The 16,220-nt window shown below is 40.2% G+C and overlaps 1 protein-coding gene across 1 annotated transcript in view; it reads right to left on the reverse strand.

Moving 5' to 3' along the window:
• MBNL2 (muscleblind like splicing regulator 2) overlaps positions 1-16,220 on the reverse strand; it is a 62,080-nt gene that overhangs the window by 31,391 nt on the left and 14,469 nt on the right. Inside the window, exons 4-5 of the mRNA XM_021706665.1 lie at positions 6,782-6,835; positions 5,961-6,114 (exon numbers count right to left, since the gene is read on the reverse strand). Coding sequence (XP_021562340.1) covers positions 5,961-6,114; positions 6,782-6,835 — 208 coding nt within the window. The remainder of the gene's footprint in view (positions 1-5,960; positions 6,115-6,781; positions 6,836-16,220) is intronic.

The raw sequence follows: 16,220 nt of genomic DNA on the forward strand, positions 1-16,220 counted from the left end.
TTCTACATTTCTACAGCTCAAAACAGTTTCTAAGCTCATCAGTTTTGATGCATTTGAGTGCTTCTGCTGGTTTTTGTTTCACCTCTTCCACATCGCCAAAATGTTTCCCTTTGAGGACTTTTTCATCCACGCAAACAAAAAAGTCGCTCAGGGTGAGATTGGGTGAATAAGGAGGATAAGGCACAGGGGTCATGCTGTTTTTGGTCAAAAACTGCTGAATACTCAGCACAGTGTGGGCAAATGAGCTTGTAAATCACCCATCGTGAAATGGGCAAACGCATTGAAAGAATCTCCAAAAATATTTCACTGAAGCTGAACGCAACCTCTCACAACAATGCTGATGCTGATGGTTTCCTAAAACTGACCTGGTGGGGGAAGCCCGTGCTGCAAGGGGCTTGCCTGACAAAAGATAATGATTTTTTTTGGGAAGTCCCCCTTTGTAGACTGGAGTTTTTCAGGACTCAGTTATGAGTCCTTTTCATCTACTCCATCCTTTTTTCCTAATCTGTCACTCAATTCATGGGCTCGGCTGCTGTGCACTTATGGCTTCCATGTTTATGTATTCTGCCCTCATCTCTTCCTGGAACTCCAGGTCATTCCATCTAATTGCGCCCCTGGCCTCTCTACTTGGATGTCTCACAGGTGTCTAGAATTTTACATGTTCACATTTTGATTTTTTTCCCTCCCATGCAGAATGTTTCTGTATCTCAGGGAATACCTGGTGGACATTACTATCTAGGGCTTTAGTCTGAACTGAAAGTGATCTGATGCCACTGTCTCTCGTGAAATTCCCGGGTTCAATTCAGCCACCAGCCAAAGCAATCTGCTTCTCAAGTGCAGCTGGCGTGTGTCTGTTGCCCATCACTACTGCCACGCCATGAGTCCCTGTTACCATTATGTCTGGGCCAGGTTATGCAATGATGTTCTTAGTAGTCTTCCATGTTTGCCCCCTCCTTAGTTTGCCCCCTCCTTAGTTCACTTTCCCCTCTGCTGGCAGAGTGAACCTTTCCAAAAGCAGACCTGGTCACTCCTCTGCCGTCAACCATCCAGCGGCTTCTCATTGCTTCTAGGACAAAGGTCCTCGGTGGGCCACCACTACCCTCCCAGGCTGCCCTACACCTCTCTTGTATGGCACCAGGATTCAGATAGATTTGTCTCGCATTTCTTTGAACTGATCACTTCACACTTCTGTCATATTTTGGAGCCTCCCATATGCTGTCCCCTTGGCCCAGAATAATCTTCACCCCATTCTTTATCTTCCAGATCTCAAGGGACATGCCAGTTCTTTAAAAACTGTTCCGTCATTCTTTTACCTACCTTCCCACGACATCAAGTCAGTTTTCTATTTTTAATTTCATTGGACTCTTTACTTTTTCATTCATAGCACAGGGTGAACATTCCAGATCTAAAGATAAAAAATCTGAAAAGCCTCAAAATCTAAAACTTTTGGAGCACCAGCATGACCCACAAAGGAAGTGCTTGTTGGAGCATTTCAGATTTGAGATAGTCAGATTTGGGATGCTCAACTGGTAATTGTCATGCAAATATTTTTTTAAAAAAAATCAGTATTTGAAACACTTCTGGTTCCAAGCATTCTGGATAAGGAATACTCCACCTGTAATCCTAAAAATGTGATTATATATTTTTATGGATATTTGTTAAATCTTCTTCTGTAAACTCTGGGATGGCAGAGATCCTGTCTGTCTAAGTCTATGGGGCACATGGTAGGTGGTCAATGTGTAGAATGAATGTTCTTCACTATTGGTAAGAAGTGTGTTGGGAGCACTGTGTTTTTAACACTTAATAATACCGATTTGGGTTCAGGGCTACCCTTATAAGAATGCCCTCTGATGGTCTTACATTCCAATGTGGAGGGGCTTTTTTGGAGGGCTTTCCTGCAATCGGGCATGTGAATGTCACCGGGCGTGCAAGCAGCCCACAGCAGCTCCTGCAGCCACACTGGGAGAGGATCAGTCATGTCACGTTGGCTTCAGGCCTGGACATGGATAAAATGCTCAACCAAATGACTCCATGAGCCATGAGCCTCTCTAAGTGGTCCATTAGTAATGTGAATACTGGAAAAGCACAGATATTGCCCCGTGCTCGGCTCTCTTCCTCAGTGCCAGATTCTGTCCTGATATTCTCAGCAAGCCACCTCTCTGTCTTTTCCCCACACTCCTTCCCTCCACTCTCTGCACAGACCCTGCAAGCACTTTACACCACAGCTGCAATGGACAACTTTCCATTCATCCAGCACATCTCTGATTGGGATGCTCTTCCCCGCTGATAAAATCTTGCTTCTCTTCCACAGTCCTAGGCGTATTTCTCCTACTTTGGAAAACCTCTCCCTACATCACCACCACCTCCTGCACACGCTGAAGGAAGAACGTGCTGCTCCCTCCCTTTCTCTCTCCAATGGCTTTGCTCAGACCCTCAAGGTGGGTCTTCATCCTTTCCATGATATTTGGTTTTCACCTAGCTCTGAAGTCTTGTATTCTCATTACCAGCTCTGAAACCCAGAATACAGTATGTGTTCAAGAATTGTTTGCTGAATTGGGTGGAATAAATACATTTTGTCTGTGGTTATGCAGACCTAGATTCCACTAAGCACAGATACACTTTTCATCACATTGTGTGATAACCTCAGGTAGCAATTTATGGTTTCTCATCATTAGGCAAGGGATGGGCTCTCACTTTCCCTGTTCTACTTATCCTGTACTTCCAAAATAATGAAACAAACCAAGGAAGGATACCGTGGGTTACCTTTTCTCTGACCAGCTGGAACATTTCACTAAGGCACCAATTCTATGAGCAAAGCCCTCGCAAATGGTTTCTACTTCAGGTGCACAAATATGTCAGCTCTTGAATCTACGAGCCAGAATTATCTGGCTAATTCCACTAATTGTATATTCAACTTTGCAGTGTAGACACAGCCTCAGTTTTTCCATCTGCAAAATGCAAATAACTATGCCTGCCACTCACAGAATGGCAACATCTTGAAGAATAATGAGGTAATGTCTATAAGAACACTTACAGTAACTCAGAATAAACCTGTCAGAGACATGCCAAGAATGATTATGCTGCTATTTTTGTAAGTGTGTGTGGTTTTGCCACTTTCCTAACATAGCAAAGAAAAGTATAACCACTTGGTTAAAAGAATCCCTATCAAAAAAGAAATAAAATAAGAAAAAGAAAATCCCACCCACAGCAAATATGCTAGGGCATCAACCAGGGCGATAATTATCTTAGAAGGGTTTTGGAGAAGACTCCGATATTTTGCATACAATTTTATATTAATTTCTTTGCAGCCTGGAAGCAGCGTTCCTAAAGTCCAAATCCACATTGTGCCATGGAGAGTTTTAGTAACATCTCGAAAGCTTTACTACGAAGTGACCTTTCAATAAAGGGCAACCGCCAGGGGGACATAAAACACGTTTGCTTTTGTATTTATTATCATTGCTTACGTAAAACATTTATAGAAAAATCAAAATTTGTCCCTTTAAAAATTATGGGTCCATTATCTACCAAGTCACCAAAAATATATTTGAGCCTCATCACTGGATTTGAAAACAATGAGTAACACTAAATGATCATTATCATTGTAAAAATAAGATGAAAATGCGGTTTATAAGAAGGTCTGAAGTAAAAACTTAAACTAAAATAAACACGAAAGTTTCTGTGAGGATTAAAGTGGGAGAAGGATTAGGCAACTTTCCTTTTAGTAAAATTATTTCCTCTTTTTGCATTAAAGAATAACATGTGAAAATTACTTAGAAGCTGAAATACCATTTCAGAGCGCAAGATCCACATGTTTGTCCACTATGATATTTAGATCATGCAGCAGACGGCAGCACTTCTCATTCACCGAATTAAGTGGGCTAGGACCCGCTTTTTTAGCTTCCAAGCGTCCCACTGTCTTGAGGGTTGTGGGATGCACTTTGAGCTGTTCCTAAAGAATCCACCAGAGGGCGGAAGCACACAACCACAACAGCCACAACAGCCTTTCAGTCCTTCCTGGGATAATTTCATCAACAAAAATCAGGTCATTGGATACGGGATGCTACTCATCCTTGTGTTGAAAATATTTAACTGATGTCCAGGTGAAACATTTTAAAGTGAGGATTCTTTCAGTGATTTGAAAAAACCAGTCTTCATCAGAGTAGAGTGTTAAGTACGTGTCAGAGGGCTTCCGAGTCTTTTGCAGGCTTAGTCCCTGGGTTTCAAAGGTATTCTCAGGAGATGGTATTGGCATTAGCACCCATTCTTCAGAAACAGCCTTGTTCTTTTAAAATTTTTTTCCCCTCAGTACATTTTTCCTGAATTTTTTCCCCCTTAACAACATTAGTGGCTAAGAAGTCTATAAGGAGACACTAGGTAGAAACCACACAGGAACTCAAGGTAAGTTTACCTTCTAGTAATTATTTTACAAATATGTTATTCCAAGTGGATTAGACATACAAATACTGCTATGCTGTCACAGAACTGGAATGCCACTAAGTAAGGCGTACTAGGGCCAGAGTGAAGCCTTAATGAGTACTGCTTTAGAGATTTCCTCTACAGAATCTATGAGTTGGCTTATTTTAAGAAAGGTGCAAAACTAAAATGAGAAACACTAAACACTAGATATCATCTTGCTATGTAGTTTATATTTTTACTATAATTGTTCACGAGTTACTAATTCATTTCGAAGTATAGATCGTATACAAAGAATATCACAGAAATATTTATTCAAATCTCTCTGATGTTAACTCCTGAGATGCTGTGGGACTGAAGGAAATGCATAATAAACGGGAAAAGTCTAATCATATGGATTTGAATCAACAATTCCAAGTTGCTATTCATCTGTATTTACTTCGAACTCACTATCATGGGTTGGAGAATGCTGATTTAGACACAGAGAACTCAAGGGACGAGCTTCCCACCAAGACCTAAGTAACCCCTGCTTCTAACATAGACTAAAAGGCGAAAACCACAGTCAATTGACGGTGACAGTGTTTGTTTGTGTATGGTGTGTGTGTGTGTGTGTGTGTGTGTGTGTGTGTGTGGGGTCAAGGATAGAGGTAAAAAATGGGGGAAGAATGCCATGCATTAAACCTTTGTTTCTTCACTTTTATCTGATTATTTAGGAGAACTCTGGAATTCGTACATGGAAGCCAGCCTCGTGGTGCAATGTTCTGTAAATGGGACTGCTCATAGAGAAGCTAGATTCAACATTTTTTTTTTCTCATTAGTTGTGGCACCTTGGACAGTCACTTCTCATTTAGGGGGCCTCAGGTTTCTCATCTGTAAAACAATCAACTGAATAAGGAGATCACTAAGAATCCTTTGAACTCCAAGATTCTATGATTAATACAATTGATCTCTCAGTGAAACAATAGAATTATTAACGCACCGTAGTGCCTAATACTATCAGACATTGGCTTATAAACCGAGAATAAGAGCTCTATATATTTGTGAACTTGGTGAAAGTTGAGAAGGATGGAAAAAGAGATAGAATGGATATAAAAATATGAGTAGAGGGCTGATTTAAATTGAATAGCCTCATTTTTTAGTGCTCTGAATAGAAATAGAAAAAAAAAACATGGTTAGTATTTACTGGCATTGCTATTTTTAGGTCAGCGTTAACAACAAATTTCAATTGTCACACAGAAAAGGTCTTACTGACGTAAACAGCTGCGCAGGGCTTGTGTAAATACAAGAAATCGAAAGCCTAACTCTGTTTCTCATGGGTCAACTCTGTCACTTCACTTTACCAAATATTTGGCTTTAGAATCCTAGCGGCCTATCATTCAAAGCAAGGTAAATATGTCTAGATAGCTAGGACACGGATGTATCTCAAGCTGTATTATTATACCTTTAAGAGCAAACTAGATGCCACCAAACAGCTTAAAGAAATGAGAGGAAAGCACATGACCCGAAGGGCACAAGGGCACAGGACGTGGGACGGTGAGGGCACGTACCTGTCGGGATGAATGCGGCGTGTTGCTGCAGCTGTGCGTTGGTGAGAGCCTGCTGGTAGTGCAAGACGCTGGGGTTAAAGACCGCGCTGGTACCATTGCTTTTTTCAAGTGCTTGTCTCTTTGGTAAAGGATGAAGAGCACCGGGGGGAAAGGCCTAGAAAGGAAGAATTCGATAAGATATGTCTAACTTAAAGCAAATACACCTGCTGTGTCCACAGAGATCATCAATTGCAACATTCTTTTTTTTTTTTTTTTTTTTTTAAACGACAGCTAAGGAGATGCCTCTGCCATGCACCTTAATTTAAACAGCGGCAATGTCGAATGAGTGAGAATTTGTTATTGAGAGCGAAAGCATGATTTCTGTAACCCAAAACGGTAGCATCTCAACTAAAGAAAAGAAAAACTATCAAGCAACAACAACAACAAAAATGGCTTCAGCTTTTAAAATGAGTTAAACTATTCTAAGTGGGGGAAGAAGCATTAGTGTTGTTATTATTAATACCTATTCTTTTGTTTTGTTTTTTTTTTTTAACTAAACGGCAGTTTCTTGAATTGAAAGGTTAATAAGAATTATAACGAACATTTTCTGAGCCAAGTCACTTAAATTTGCTTCACTCTTTTTGGAAAAGGTATTAAAATTTGTTAGGATTCATTTATTTCACGGATTACATATGACAATGAGATGACTAAACACCTTATTGAATTTTGTTCCATAAATTAATAATAATGATTGTTTGCAACCAATATTTTACAAATAATACACATCTCAGATGGTTCTCTGAAAAGCTACATGCAAAGCGAAAGGTGAAAGGTCAAAGTACCAGGTCTACAGTTGCTTCGAGAGGTCGCTTCATTGCTTTGGCAGTCGACTGAGTCTTTTAATAACAGGCAGCGAGCACATGATGGCAGTGGGCCAATGGGATTCAAGCGAATTAACATACAGGTAAACAGCAAGCAGAGGTGCATCATGGGAACGGCATTGCATTGTGGATAGGTGAGAAGGAAAAAAATATTCTGAATGCAATATACAACGTACAAAACACTAGGCATGCACAACAACAAAAATGTTCTCTAAAGAAATGAATATTACACCTTAAATTAGTATCGAAGCAAAAATGCATCTACTATACCTTAGTTAAAAGCATATAAGAGAGTAAAATATAGATGTTTGAAATTCAGGAAAGTTAATTAAAACAGCAGCTTGCATACACACCATAAGCATTTTTTATATTGCTTCAGAAAAAAATGCAAAACTTTTAAGGGCCATAGGATTGAAGAATTTCTGATAAGTTAGTTTCTGCTAAGTAATGAATGTAACAAGTATAAGATCCAAGTTGGAAATTTTCATAAAAAGAAATCTGAATTTAGATCTAGCCTAACAAAGTGAAGTGACAAACTGAGACAAAAAATTCAGGCAAAAAAATATTCAAACACAAGAATATTTAGGCGAAACTGTTTGGGTTTGGATCTTTATTTTTTGTCTGAATCATGTGGATAATTGTCTCAATTCTTTTCTTCACTCTGCTAGTGGGGGTCTTGCAATGTGGACTAAGGTTCCACATTTAATGTCCTGAATTTAAATAGTGAGTTTCCAGAATTCCCCATTTTTATTGCATCATCTTGTTTCTAATGACTAACTTATCATTCATTCTGTTTTCTACTACATTTGAAATTATAATTTCATTTATCTCAAACAACTTACCGGACAACACTAAGAAAATATCCTTTAAAAAGGTATTTACTGTCCTCAGGTATCAAAATAATTTCTATTTAGTAATTCTATTTGTACTTTTAGCTATGATCAGTGACCGACCCCATTAATGAAAAGTGGAACTCTTGGCTAGAACAAGTACAACCGCTACAAATAGCAAACAGCTAAAAATAGCAAAGAACTGCTTGAAAGATTAAAAGTAAAGAAATATTTTAAACTTATAACCATACTTTTTGGAAAAATAGTTTCGTTTAAACAGCTGAAATAATAACAAATATGGATAGTTTTAGACCACAATGAAAAATTTTTCTATTTCGTGTTAATTATTGTAAAAAAAAAACAGTCTAAAAATTATGTGATGGAATTCTGTAAAAATAAAGAAATTCAAAGGAATAGCTCTAATGCAAATAAAAATGAAATATCCCTTTTCTATGCTTAGCACAATAGGTAAATCCCTAAGGTTTGTCTAATCAACACAAATATTATGTTCTAAAGTTCCGAGATAGAACTGTGCCATATGAAATAAAATGCAATAGAACCAAGCCCTTATAGTGGGAAGCAATGAATGCCATTTTGCTTGGCAAATAAAGGATATTCATTATCCTTTGATGATTTGGGATAACAAATATGGAAATGATAGATGATAGGGGGAGATCTATGGAGGGGGAAAAAGGGAGATTAGAAATAAAGCAGAAAGGGCTATAGGTAGAGAAGAGATTTAGAATAGCCAATGGAGAAGAAAATGTTTTGGAAGGTAGTTTTGAGAGAGCCATCAAATAATATAAAATCAGGGCTGTGAGAGTAAATTTGTGAACATTAAAAAACAATGAGCTCAACAATAAGAAAACTTATGCATACTGGGTATTCTTTCCTCACGTGGAAGTCTGATATCATGCAACTTCCAGGACGCCATTTTTGTTGAACATCCTCTATCCCTGCACAATTTTACCTTGCTAAGTAATGCAGGGTTTTGTTTTGGTTTGGTTTGATTTTTGAGCTTCAATTAATCTTCATTAACTAAAGGAAGCTACATGGCTGATTCTCATAAAGCCCACTGAGAACATCAACTGGATGGTTAAACTCAAAATCACATTGGCCTCAACTTTCTGATCTCAATTTTTCGTCTTTAAAATTTACAGAACGAATCCACTAACGGGCTGATCTTTTCTGACAAGCTGACTAGAAGAGTAATTATGTCTCCAAAGGCTGGTATGTATGAACAAAATTTTGATTTCACAAAGCATCATTTAATGAAGTCTCAGAGTAGAATAAGACACATTAAATATTTCTCTTTAGGATTGTCACCTGGAAGGTAAATGCTCTCCTTTTTCCTGTCTTAGTTTGGTGAAACTTAATTTTCATAGAATTTAGAATAATCTAGGAATGTAAAACAAACAAACAAAACAAAGCAAAACTGAGAATTCTAAAGTGAGCAGGACAGTGGCAGCATCTCCTTTCTATCGCTCCATGGTGTAAATTTTCTTTATTAGATGGAAATATCATCTTTTCAAGTAAACACTGAGGTCCTGGAGGATGGGCCATACATATGAACATCTTATACATCCCACCCTGTGAAGCTCTTGTGTATAGAATGTATTTTAAAAATCAGTGTGGATGAATAATCATGTTATAATATGCTTTTTAGTATGGTTTTTAGGTGTTTTACGTGCTATTGTTCGACTGCCCATATATATTTACCTACATGGAAAGACCTTCAGGCTTAGGACAGACCCTACAGATCATGGAGTCCGGTGTGTCCTAGGTGCCTCCTTAGGCACCAATACAGAGAAACAGGTTCTTTTTAATTGAGCCCCTACAATGTGCCAGGCACTTGGAGTTCATTCTTGCCTGCCTTACCTACACTCTGCTCCTCTGGGCTCCTCCAGCTTTGTGTGAATGGGTGATCGGTCAGAGAAGGCCCTAGCGACAACCAGGCTTTTCTTTTTCTGGATCGAGGAACAATCCAACAATCCCACTATGGGTCGAGGTCATCAAACCAAGAGCCCATGCCAGGCATTACAGGCAAAGACCAAATCTGAGGAGTCTGGAAACGCTGACAACAGTGATCAGAGCTGCCACTTTAATGCAGAAGAAAAGGGAGCAGACACAGAGCACGGAATTCAAAGTTCCTACACACATTCTCTTGAACAATCAAAACTTATCTAGCTGGTGGCAGCTTGTCCTGCTTCCTTTGGCAAAATAGTTCTTTCCTTGTGTTACTCATTTGGGTGTACGTGAACAAATACTACTTATATAAAGATCAGATGCCCTTTGTGTTAAAACTACCAAAGAGAAGTTTTGTCTGGCTTATTCTCACATTTTAAAAACTATGGTGAGGGAGATACTTATGTTTTAAGAGGTATTTAAAAGGCTCCAAAGGAAATAAATGTCTCTTTTTCTGGAGTTAATACAATCGCATTCTTTTCAGGGGGTCTAATTAATCAAAATAAGGGGGAATCCCCAGACACTAATCCATGTGGCATCATAGAAATGCTTTGGGTTCAGATGTGGAAGACAGGTGAACGGGCTTCTCCTAACTGCAGTCATCACTGCCCTTTTACCCTTTTAAATAAGGAAATAAAATAACAGTTTTTCTTCAGTGTATCAAGTACTAGAGTAAGAATACTTTTACTGTATCCAACTGCATCCAAGCTGGTTTCAAATGAGCCTTGCACTTCAACTGAGAATACATGACACATTCAGTAATTTTCATGTCATTGTCAGAAAGAACCTGGCTTCTGTTCTGAAACTACATTCCTTTGGGTTGTCTTTGCAGATGCTGCAAGATCCTCTGACTTATCAGAATTCCAAATTTGGGCACAGTGTAACACTCCAAGAAACTATGGTAACTAACTCTACCCGCATTCCCTGCCATAATCATCTTTATGCATCTCGAGGAGTGTAATGTGAAAACAGGTAGAAAGACACATTGAAGCATATAGCTTTGACTTAAAGATATGTGGCCGAGGAATGACCTATTTGTGCAAATGACTGCCTCGCCTCTTAACCCCATGGGCCCAGGTTATTGACCACTGACATATACTAGGTGAAGATGTCAGAGTTGCTGCTTGTAGGAAACAGGCGGGTAAAATCAGAGTTCGGCCCTAAGGTCACTATTAGTACCATGGTTTGATGTAGTAGCAGGTACAGGTATATATTATTTTATTGCACTTGGCCTAGAAGGCGTTTTTTGTTTTTTTTTTTAATTGAAGATTGGTGGCAATGCTGCATCGAGCAAGTCTATCAGCACCATTTTCCCCAAGGCATCTGTTTTGTGTCTTTGTCACATTTTGGTAATTCTCACAATATTTCAAATTTTATTATTATTATTATTAATCTGTTTTGATGATTTGTGATCAGTGATCTTTGATGTTACTATTGTAATTGTTTTAGAGTGCCACGAACCATGTCCGCATGAGACAGGGATCTTAATCAATAAATGTGACGTGTGTTTTGACTACGCCACCAACCGGCTATCTCTACATCTCTCTCCTTCTCTTCAGGACTCCCTATATACCCTGACACAAACAATATTGAAATTAGGTCAGTTAAAAACTCTACCATGGCCTCTAAGTGTTCAAGTGAAATGAAGTCACGCGTCTCTCACTAGAAATCAAAAGCCAAAAGCTAGGCTTCCTGCACTGAACAGTTAGCCAAGTTGTGATTGCAAAAGAAAAGTTCTTAAAGGAGATTAAAAGTGCTACTCCAGTGAACATACATATTATAAGAAAGCAAAACAGCCTTGTTGTTGATATAAAGAAAGTTTTAGTGTTCTGGAGAGAAAATCAAATCAGCCATAACATTTCCCTTAACCAAGGCCTAATCCAGAGCAAGGCCCTAACTTTCTTCAATTCTATAAAGGCTGAGAGAGGTGAGGGTGCTGTAGAAGAAAACTCTGAAGATAGCAGGGGTTTGGTTGATGGGCTTTAAGGAAAGAAGCTGTCTCCATAACATAAAAGTGTAAGATGAAGCAGCAAGTGCTGACAGAAAGGCTGCAGCAAGTTATCCAGAAGATCACTGAAGAAGGTGGTCACACTACACTACAGATTTTTTTCTCCTCCCCCTTCCCCGCCCCCCACAGATTTTTAATGTATGCAAATCAGCCTTCTATTGGGAAAAGATGCCATCTAGGACTTTCATAGCTACAGAGGAGAAGTCAATGCCTGGCTTCAAGACTTCAAAGGACAGACTGACACCCTTGCTCAACGCTACTGCAGTGGATGACTTTAAGTTGAAGCCAATGCTCACTGATGATTCTGAAAATCCTAGGGTCCTTACTAATTTTGCTAGATCTACTCTGCCTATGTTCTGGAAATGGAACAACAAAGCCTGGAGGATAATAAATCTACTTTTCGCATGATTTATTGAGTATTTTAAGCCAAAGGTTGAGGCTTACTGCTCAGAATAAAAGATTCTTTTTAAAATATGACCACTCATTGGCAATGTACCTCATCATACAAGAGCACTGATGGAGGTGTACAAGGACATGAATGTTGCATTTGTGCCTGCTAACGCGACATCCATTCTGTAACCCATGGATCAAGGAGTCATTTTGATTTCCAAGCCCGATTAATTAAAAAATACTTTTTGTTAGTCTGTAACTGCCATAGATGGTGATTACTTTGATTGATCTGGGTGAAGTCAGCTGAAAGCTTTCTGGAAAGGATTCACAATTCTAAATAGCATTAAGAACACATATGGCCAGGTGCGGTGGCTTATGTCTATCATCCCAGCACTTTAGGAGGTGGAGGTTAGAGGACTGCCTGAAGTCCAGGGGTTCAAGACCAGCCTGGGTAACTTGGGAAGACCTCATCTCTACAGTAAATCAAAAAAATTAGCCAGGCATGGTGGCGCATGCCTGTAGTCCCAGCTACCTGGAGGGCTGAGGTGGAAGGATTGCCTGAGCCCAGCAGGTCAAGGCTGCGGTGGCCGTGAGTGTGCCACTCTACTCCATCATGAGTGACAGAGTGAGACTCAGACTCAAACAAACAAACAAACAAACAAACAAAAAACACGTGATTGATGGGGGGGTCAAAATATAAACAGAAGTTTGAAGGTGATTCCAACCCTCATGGATGACTTTGAGCAGTTCAAGACTTAAGTAGATGTGAGAATGTGTCCCTACCGATGGCTAAGAGGAAGTGATTTCAAATGGGGTGGAAATAGTGAGAGAATTAGAAAAGTGGAGCCTGAAGATGTGAGTATACTGCTGCAATTTCATGATAAAACTTTAACGGATGAGGAGTTGCTTCTTATGGAGGAGTGAAGAGTTTCTTGAGATGGAATCTACTTCTGGCAAAGATGCTGTGAACACTGTATCATTGTAACATTGCTAAAATGACAGCAAAGGATTTAGAACATTGCATAAACTTAGTTGATAAAGTAGCAGCAGGGTTTGAGAGCACTGACTCTAAATCCCGCGCCTTTGGGAGGCTGAGTGGATTGCCTGGGCCTGAGGGTTCGAGACCCGCCTGGGCAACTTGGCGAGACCTCATGTCTACAATAAATCAAAAATTAGCCGGGTGTGGTAGCGTGCGCCTGTAGTTCCAGCTTCTTGGAAGGCTGAGGCGGAAGGATCACTGGAGCCCAGCAGATTGAGGCTGCGGTGGCCGGGAGTGGCCACTGTACTCTAGTCTGGGTGACAGCGTGAGACTTCAACTCAAAAAAAAAGAAAAAATTTGAAAGAAGTCCTACTGTGGGTAAAATGCTATCAAACAACATTGCATGCTACAGAGACATCTTTCATGAAATGAAGAGTTCACTGATGTAGCAAGCTTCATTGTTGTCTTATTTTAAGAAATTTTCTTAAATTTAAGAAATTGTCACAGTCACTCCAACCTTCAGCAATCACCACCCTGATCAGTCATGCCACCAACAGCAAAGCAAAACCCTCTACCAGCAAAACGATTACGACTCCTCGAAGGCTCAGATTGCTAGTAGCATTTTTTTTGTAATAAAGTGTTTTCTGACTAAGGTATGTGCATTTTTTAGCTATTGCATACTTAAAATACCACAGTACAGTATAGTGTACACATAATTTTTATATGCAATGGGAAACCAAAATGTGTTTTATTGCGATATTCACTTTATTGTGACGGTCTGGAACCAAACCCACAATATCTCTGAGGTATGTCTGTATTTGAATTATGGGAACTAAAGTTTCCATAGCCCTAGGGCCTCATTCCATACCCCAGTGGGCAGAGATGGCCATGGAGGCCTAGGGTAAGCCAATCATGGCATCTTATCTTGTTGGCCACAGGGATTGCCATCAAAATGGCCCTTAGCTGTTTTGTTGTGTTTTTTTTTCCTACTTAGACCTGGTATTGAAGATATCATTTTCTCACTTGTGAAAAGATGTGAGAAAGTGACCCTACAGATGTCTAAAGCCATGGTCTGGGTTCTGTAGAGAAGCAAGCCTTGGAAAATTGGTGTTGACATTCCAAGAAAAACTGAGAAGGGAAGGAGAGAAAGACCTGATGGTTCTGAAGTTTCTGGACCTAGGCATTCCTGAGTCCTGTTTTGCCTCTACCCTCTTTAGAGGGCACTTTGAGCTGGCAAAGTCCAAGTATTTTATTTAAGTTACTTCATTTGGGTTTTTGCCTCTTGAGACCAGAGTCTTGACTAGCCTTGAGAATACCCTGGATGCTAGTTATGATTTATAATATGAATTTTCTAATTGAAAAGTGTTCTTAGTGTCCATCAATCAACACACCAGTTAGGATAAATTGGGACTGCCTAAAAGAATGATTACAATGAAAAACTTCTTACAGGCTGCGATCTTCACTGAAGTAGATAGTAAAATGAATTCTATCCTGGAGAAAGGTATAAAGGATCTCATTTTCTCTCTCAAAAAATTCCTCTTTCATCAGCATGAAGTGATCAATTTATTCTCCTCTTCCCTCTCCTCCTCTCCATTCCCAACTATAATGAGTTTTGAAAACTATTACTGGAACAACAACAACAAAAAAGAGGAATTCTCCTTTTTTTGTACTGACCCTCTTGTGTGAATGCTTACATCCTCACATCTACAGGAGCTCACACACTCAGAAAAATCAGTATTACATCCAAAGACCTAAGAATGAGAAGGAGGAGAGAAAAGGACCCTAAAGGGACAAGGACTTGAGAAAAACAAACAAACAAACAAACAAACAGTGAGACAGATGATGGACCCAGTGTTCAAGAGTCTTAGAAATCAGCTCAGATTGGAAGGATCCCTGTATCCACAAACTCCACACCAAGTAGTAATGACTTCTGCATGCCCCGTGCCTTTCTCTCTGTATCCTTGTCACTTATCACAGGCCTACGCCTTTTAATTAACATTTGTGAGAGGAATGCAGGATCATATTTGTTTGTGTGAGAGCTACCCTTCTATTTTAGTCAGGTATCCGTGTATGAGGTGTGGGTTGCTATCTAGAACAGTGTGTTGCTGAAGTATACCTTTGATCTCTGAAATCATATCTATCCTTCTCCATGGGGGCCTGGCCACTGGGTCCTTCTTGGCCACAGGACCCCATTCTGCGAGTCCATCATGCCACTGAGGAACATTATTTCTCTCAGCTACTAATGTCCAAACTCCTTGAGGGCGGGGAAACCTGCCTGATTAACTAATTCTACCTGGCAATGCCTGATGTACAGTCTCATTAGATGTTCTGAATGAGTGAACACATCGTGCCTATCGCGTGTTAAGATAGATTTCTGATAAGCCGGAGTGCTCACATAAGAACAAATTCATTAGAAACTTCTACAACTGAGTGCAATGATTCTCACACTTTGCTGTGCATTGGAATCATCCGGGAGTATTTTAAAAATGTCACTGCCTGGGCCACACCCACACCAATTAAAAAAAAAAAAAAAAAACTTTAGGGAAAGGGACAAATGTCAGACCCTTCAGTTAATTCCAAAATGTAGCCAAGTTTGAGAAGCTGTATCTAGGCAGGTGCTTCTCAAATATTAATCTGCATAAAAACACCTGGGGATGTTTTAAAAATTCAAATTCTGATCCGGAAGGTCTGGGGTAGCAGACCCAAGATCCTGCAGGTCTAACAGGCTCCCGGGCTATATTAAGGATGGCGTTTCGGGTCTCCAAGGGACAGCTGGGCTCCAGGAGACGCTGGAACTGTAGCTGGCCCTCGGGTGATGATAATGATGCTGATCTCCAGGGGACAGTAACGTGACTCAGGGAAACAAGCCTGGGATACAGGTCTTTTTTTCCCCCTTTAGCACAAACCTGTATGGCTTCATTTCCTGCTCTTTCATGAGTTGCCATCCTACCCACAAGTCCACGGGGGCGTGAGGAGTTGGACAAACACTGCCCTTGTGATAAGTAAAAGAAGAGGCGGAAAAACTGGAAAAGGGAAAAGCCACTCGCGGCTGAGGTCCCGCGTGGCTGGGTGTCTCCAAGGCCACAGCTCTCCTCCGAGGCTGCTCCCAGAAGCTTGCGGCTTCCTCCGGCCGAGGGGCGCCCGTCCAGCTTGCTTTTCTACGCTGGGGCCCACCTTCCAGTTGACCAGGAGGCCCCCTGAGCCTCTCCCCTCGGAAGCCCCCCACCC

This window comes from Carlito syrichta, unplaced genomic scaffold (assembly GCF_000164805.1).
Source record: "Carlito syrichta isolate Samal-C Ts95f unplaced genomic scaffold, Tarsius_syrichta-2.0.1 Scaffold315847, whole genome shotgun sequence".
Taxonomy (NCBI): domain Eukaryota; kingdom Metazoa; phylum Chordata; class Mammalia; order Primates; family Tarsiidae; genus Carlito; species Carlito syrichta.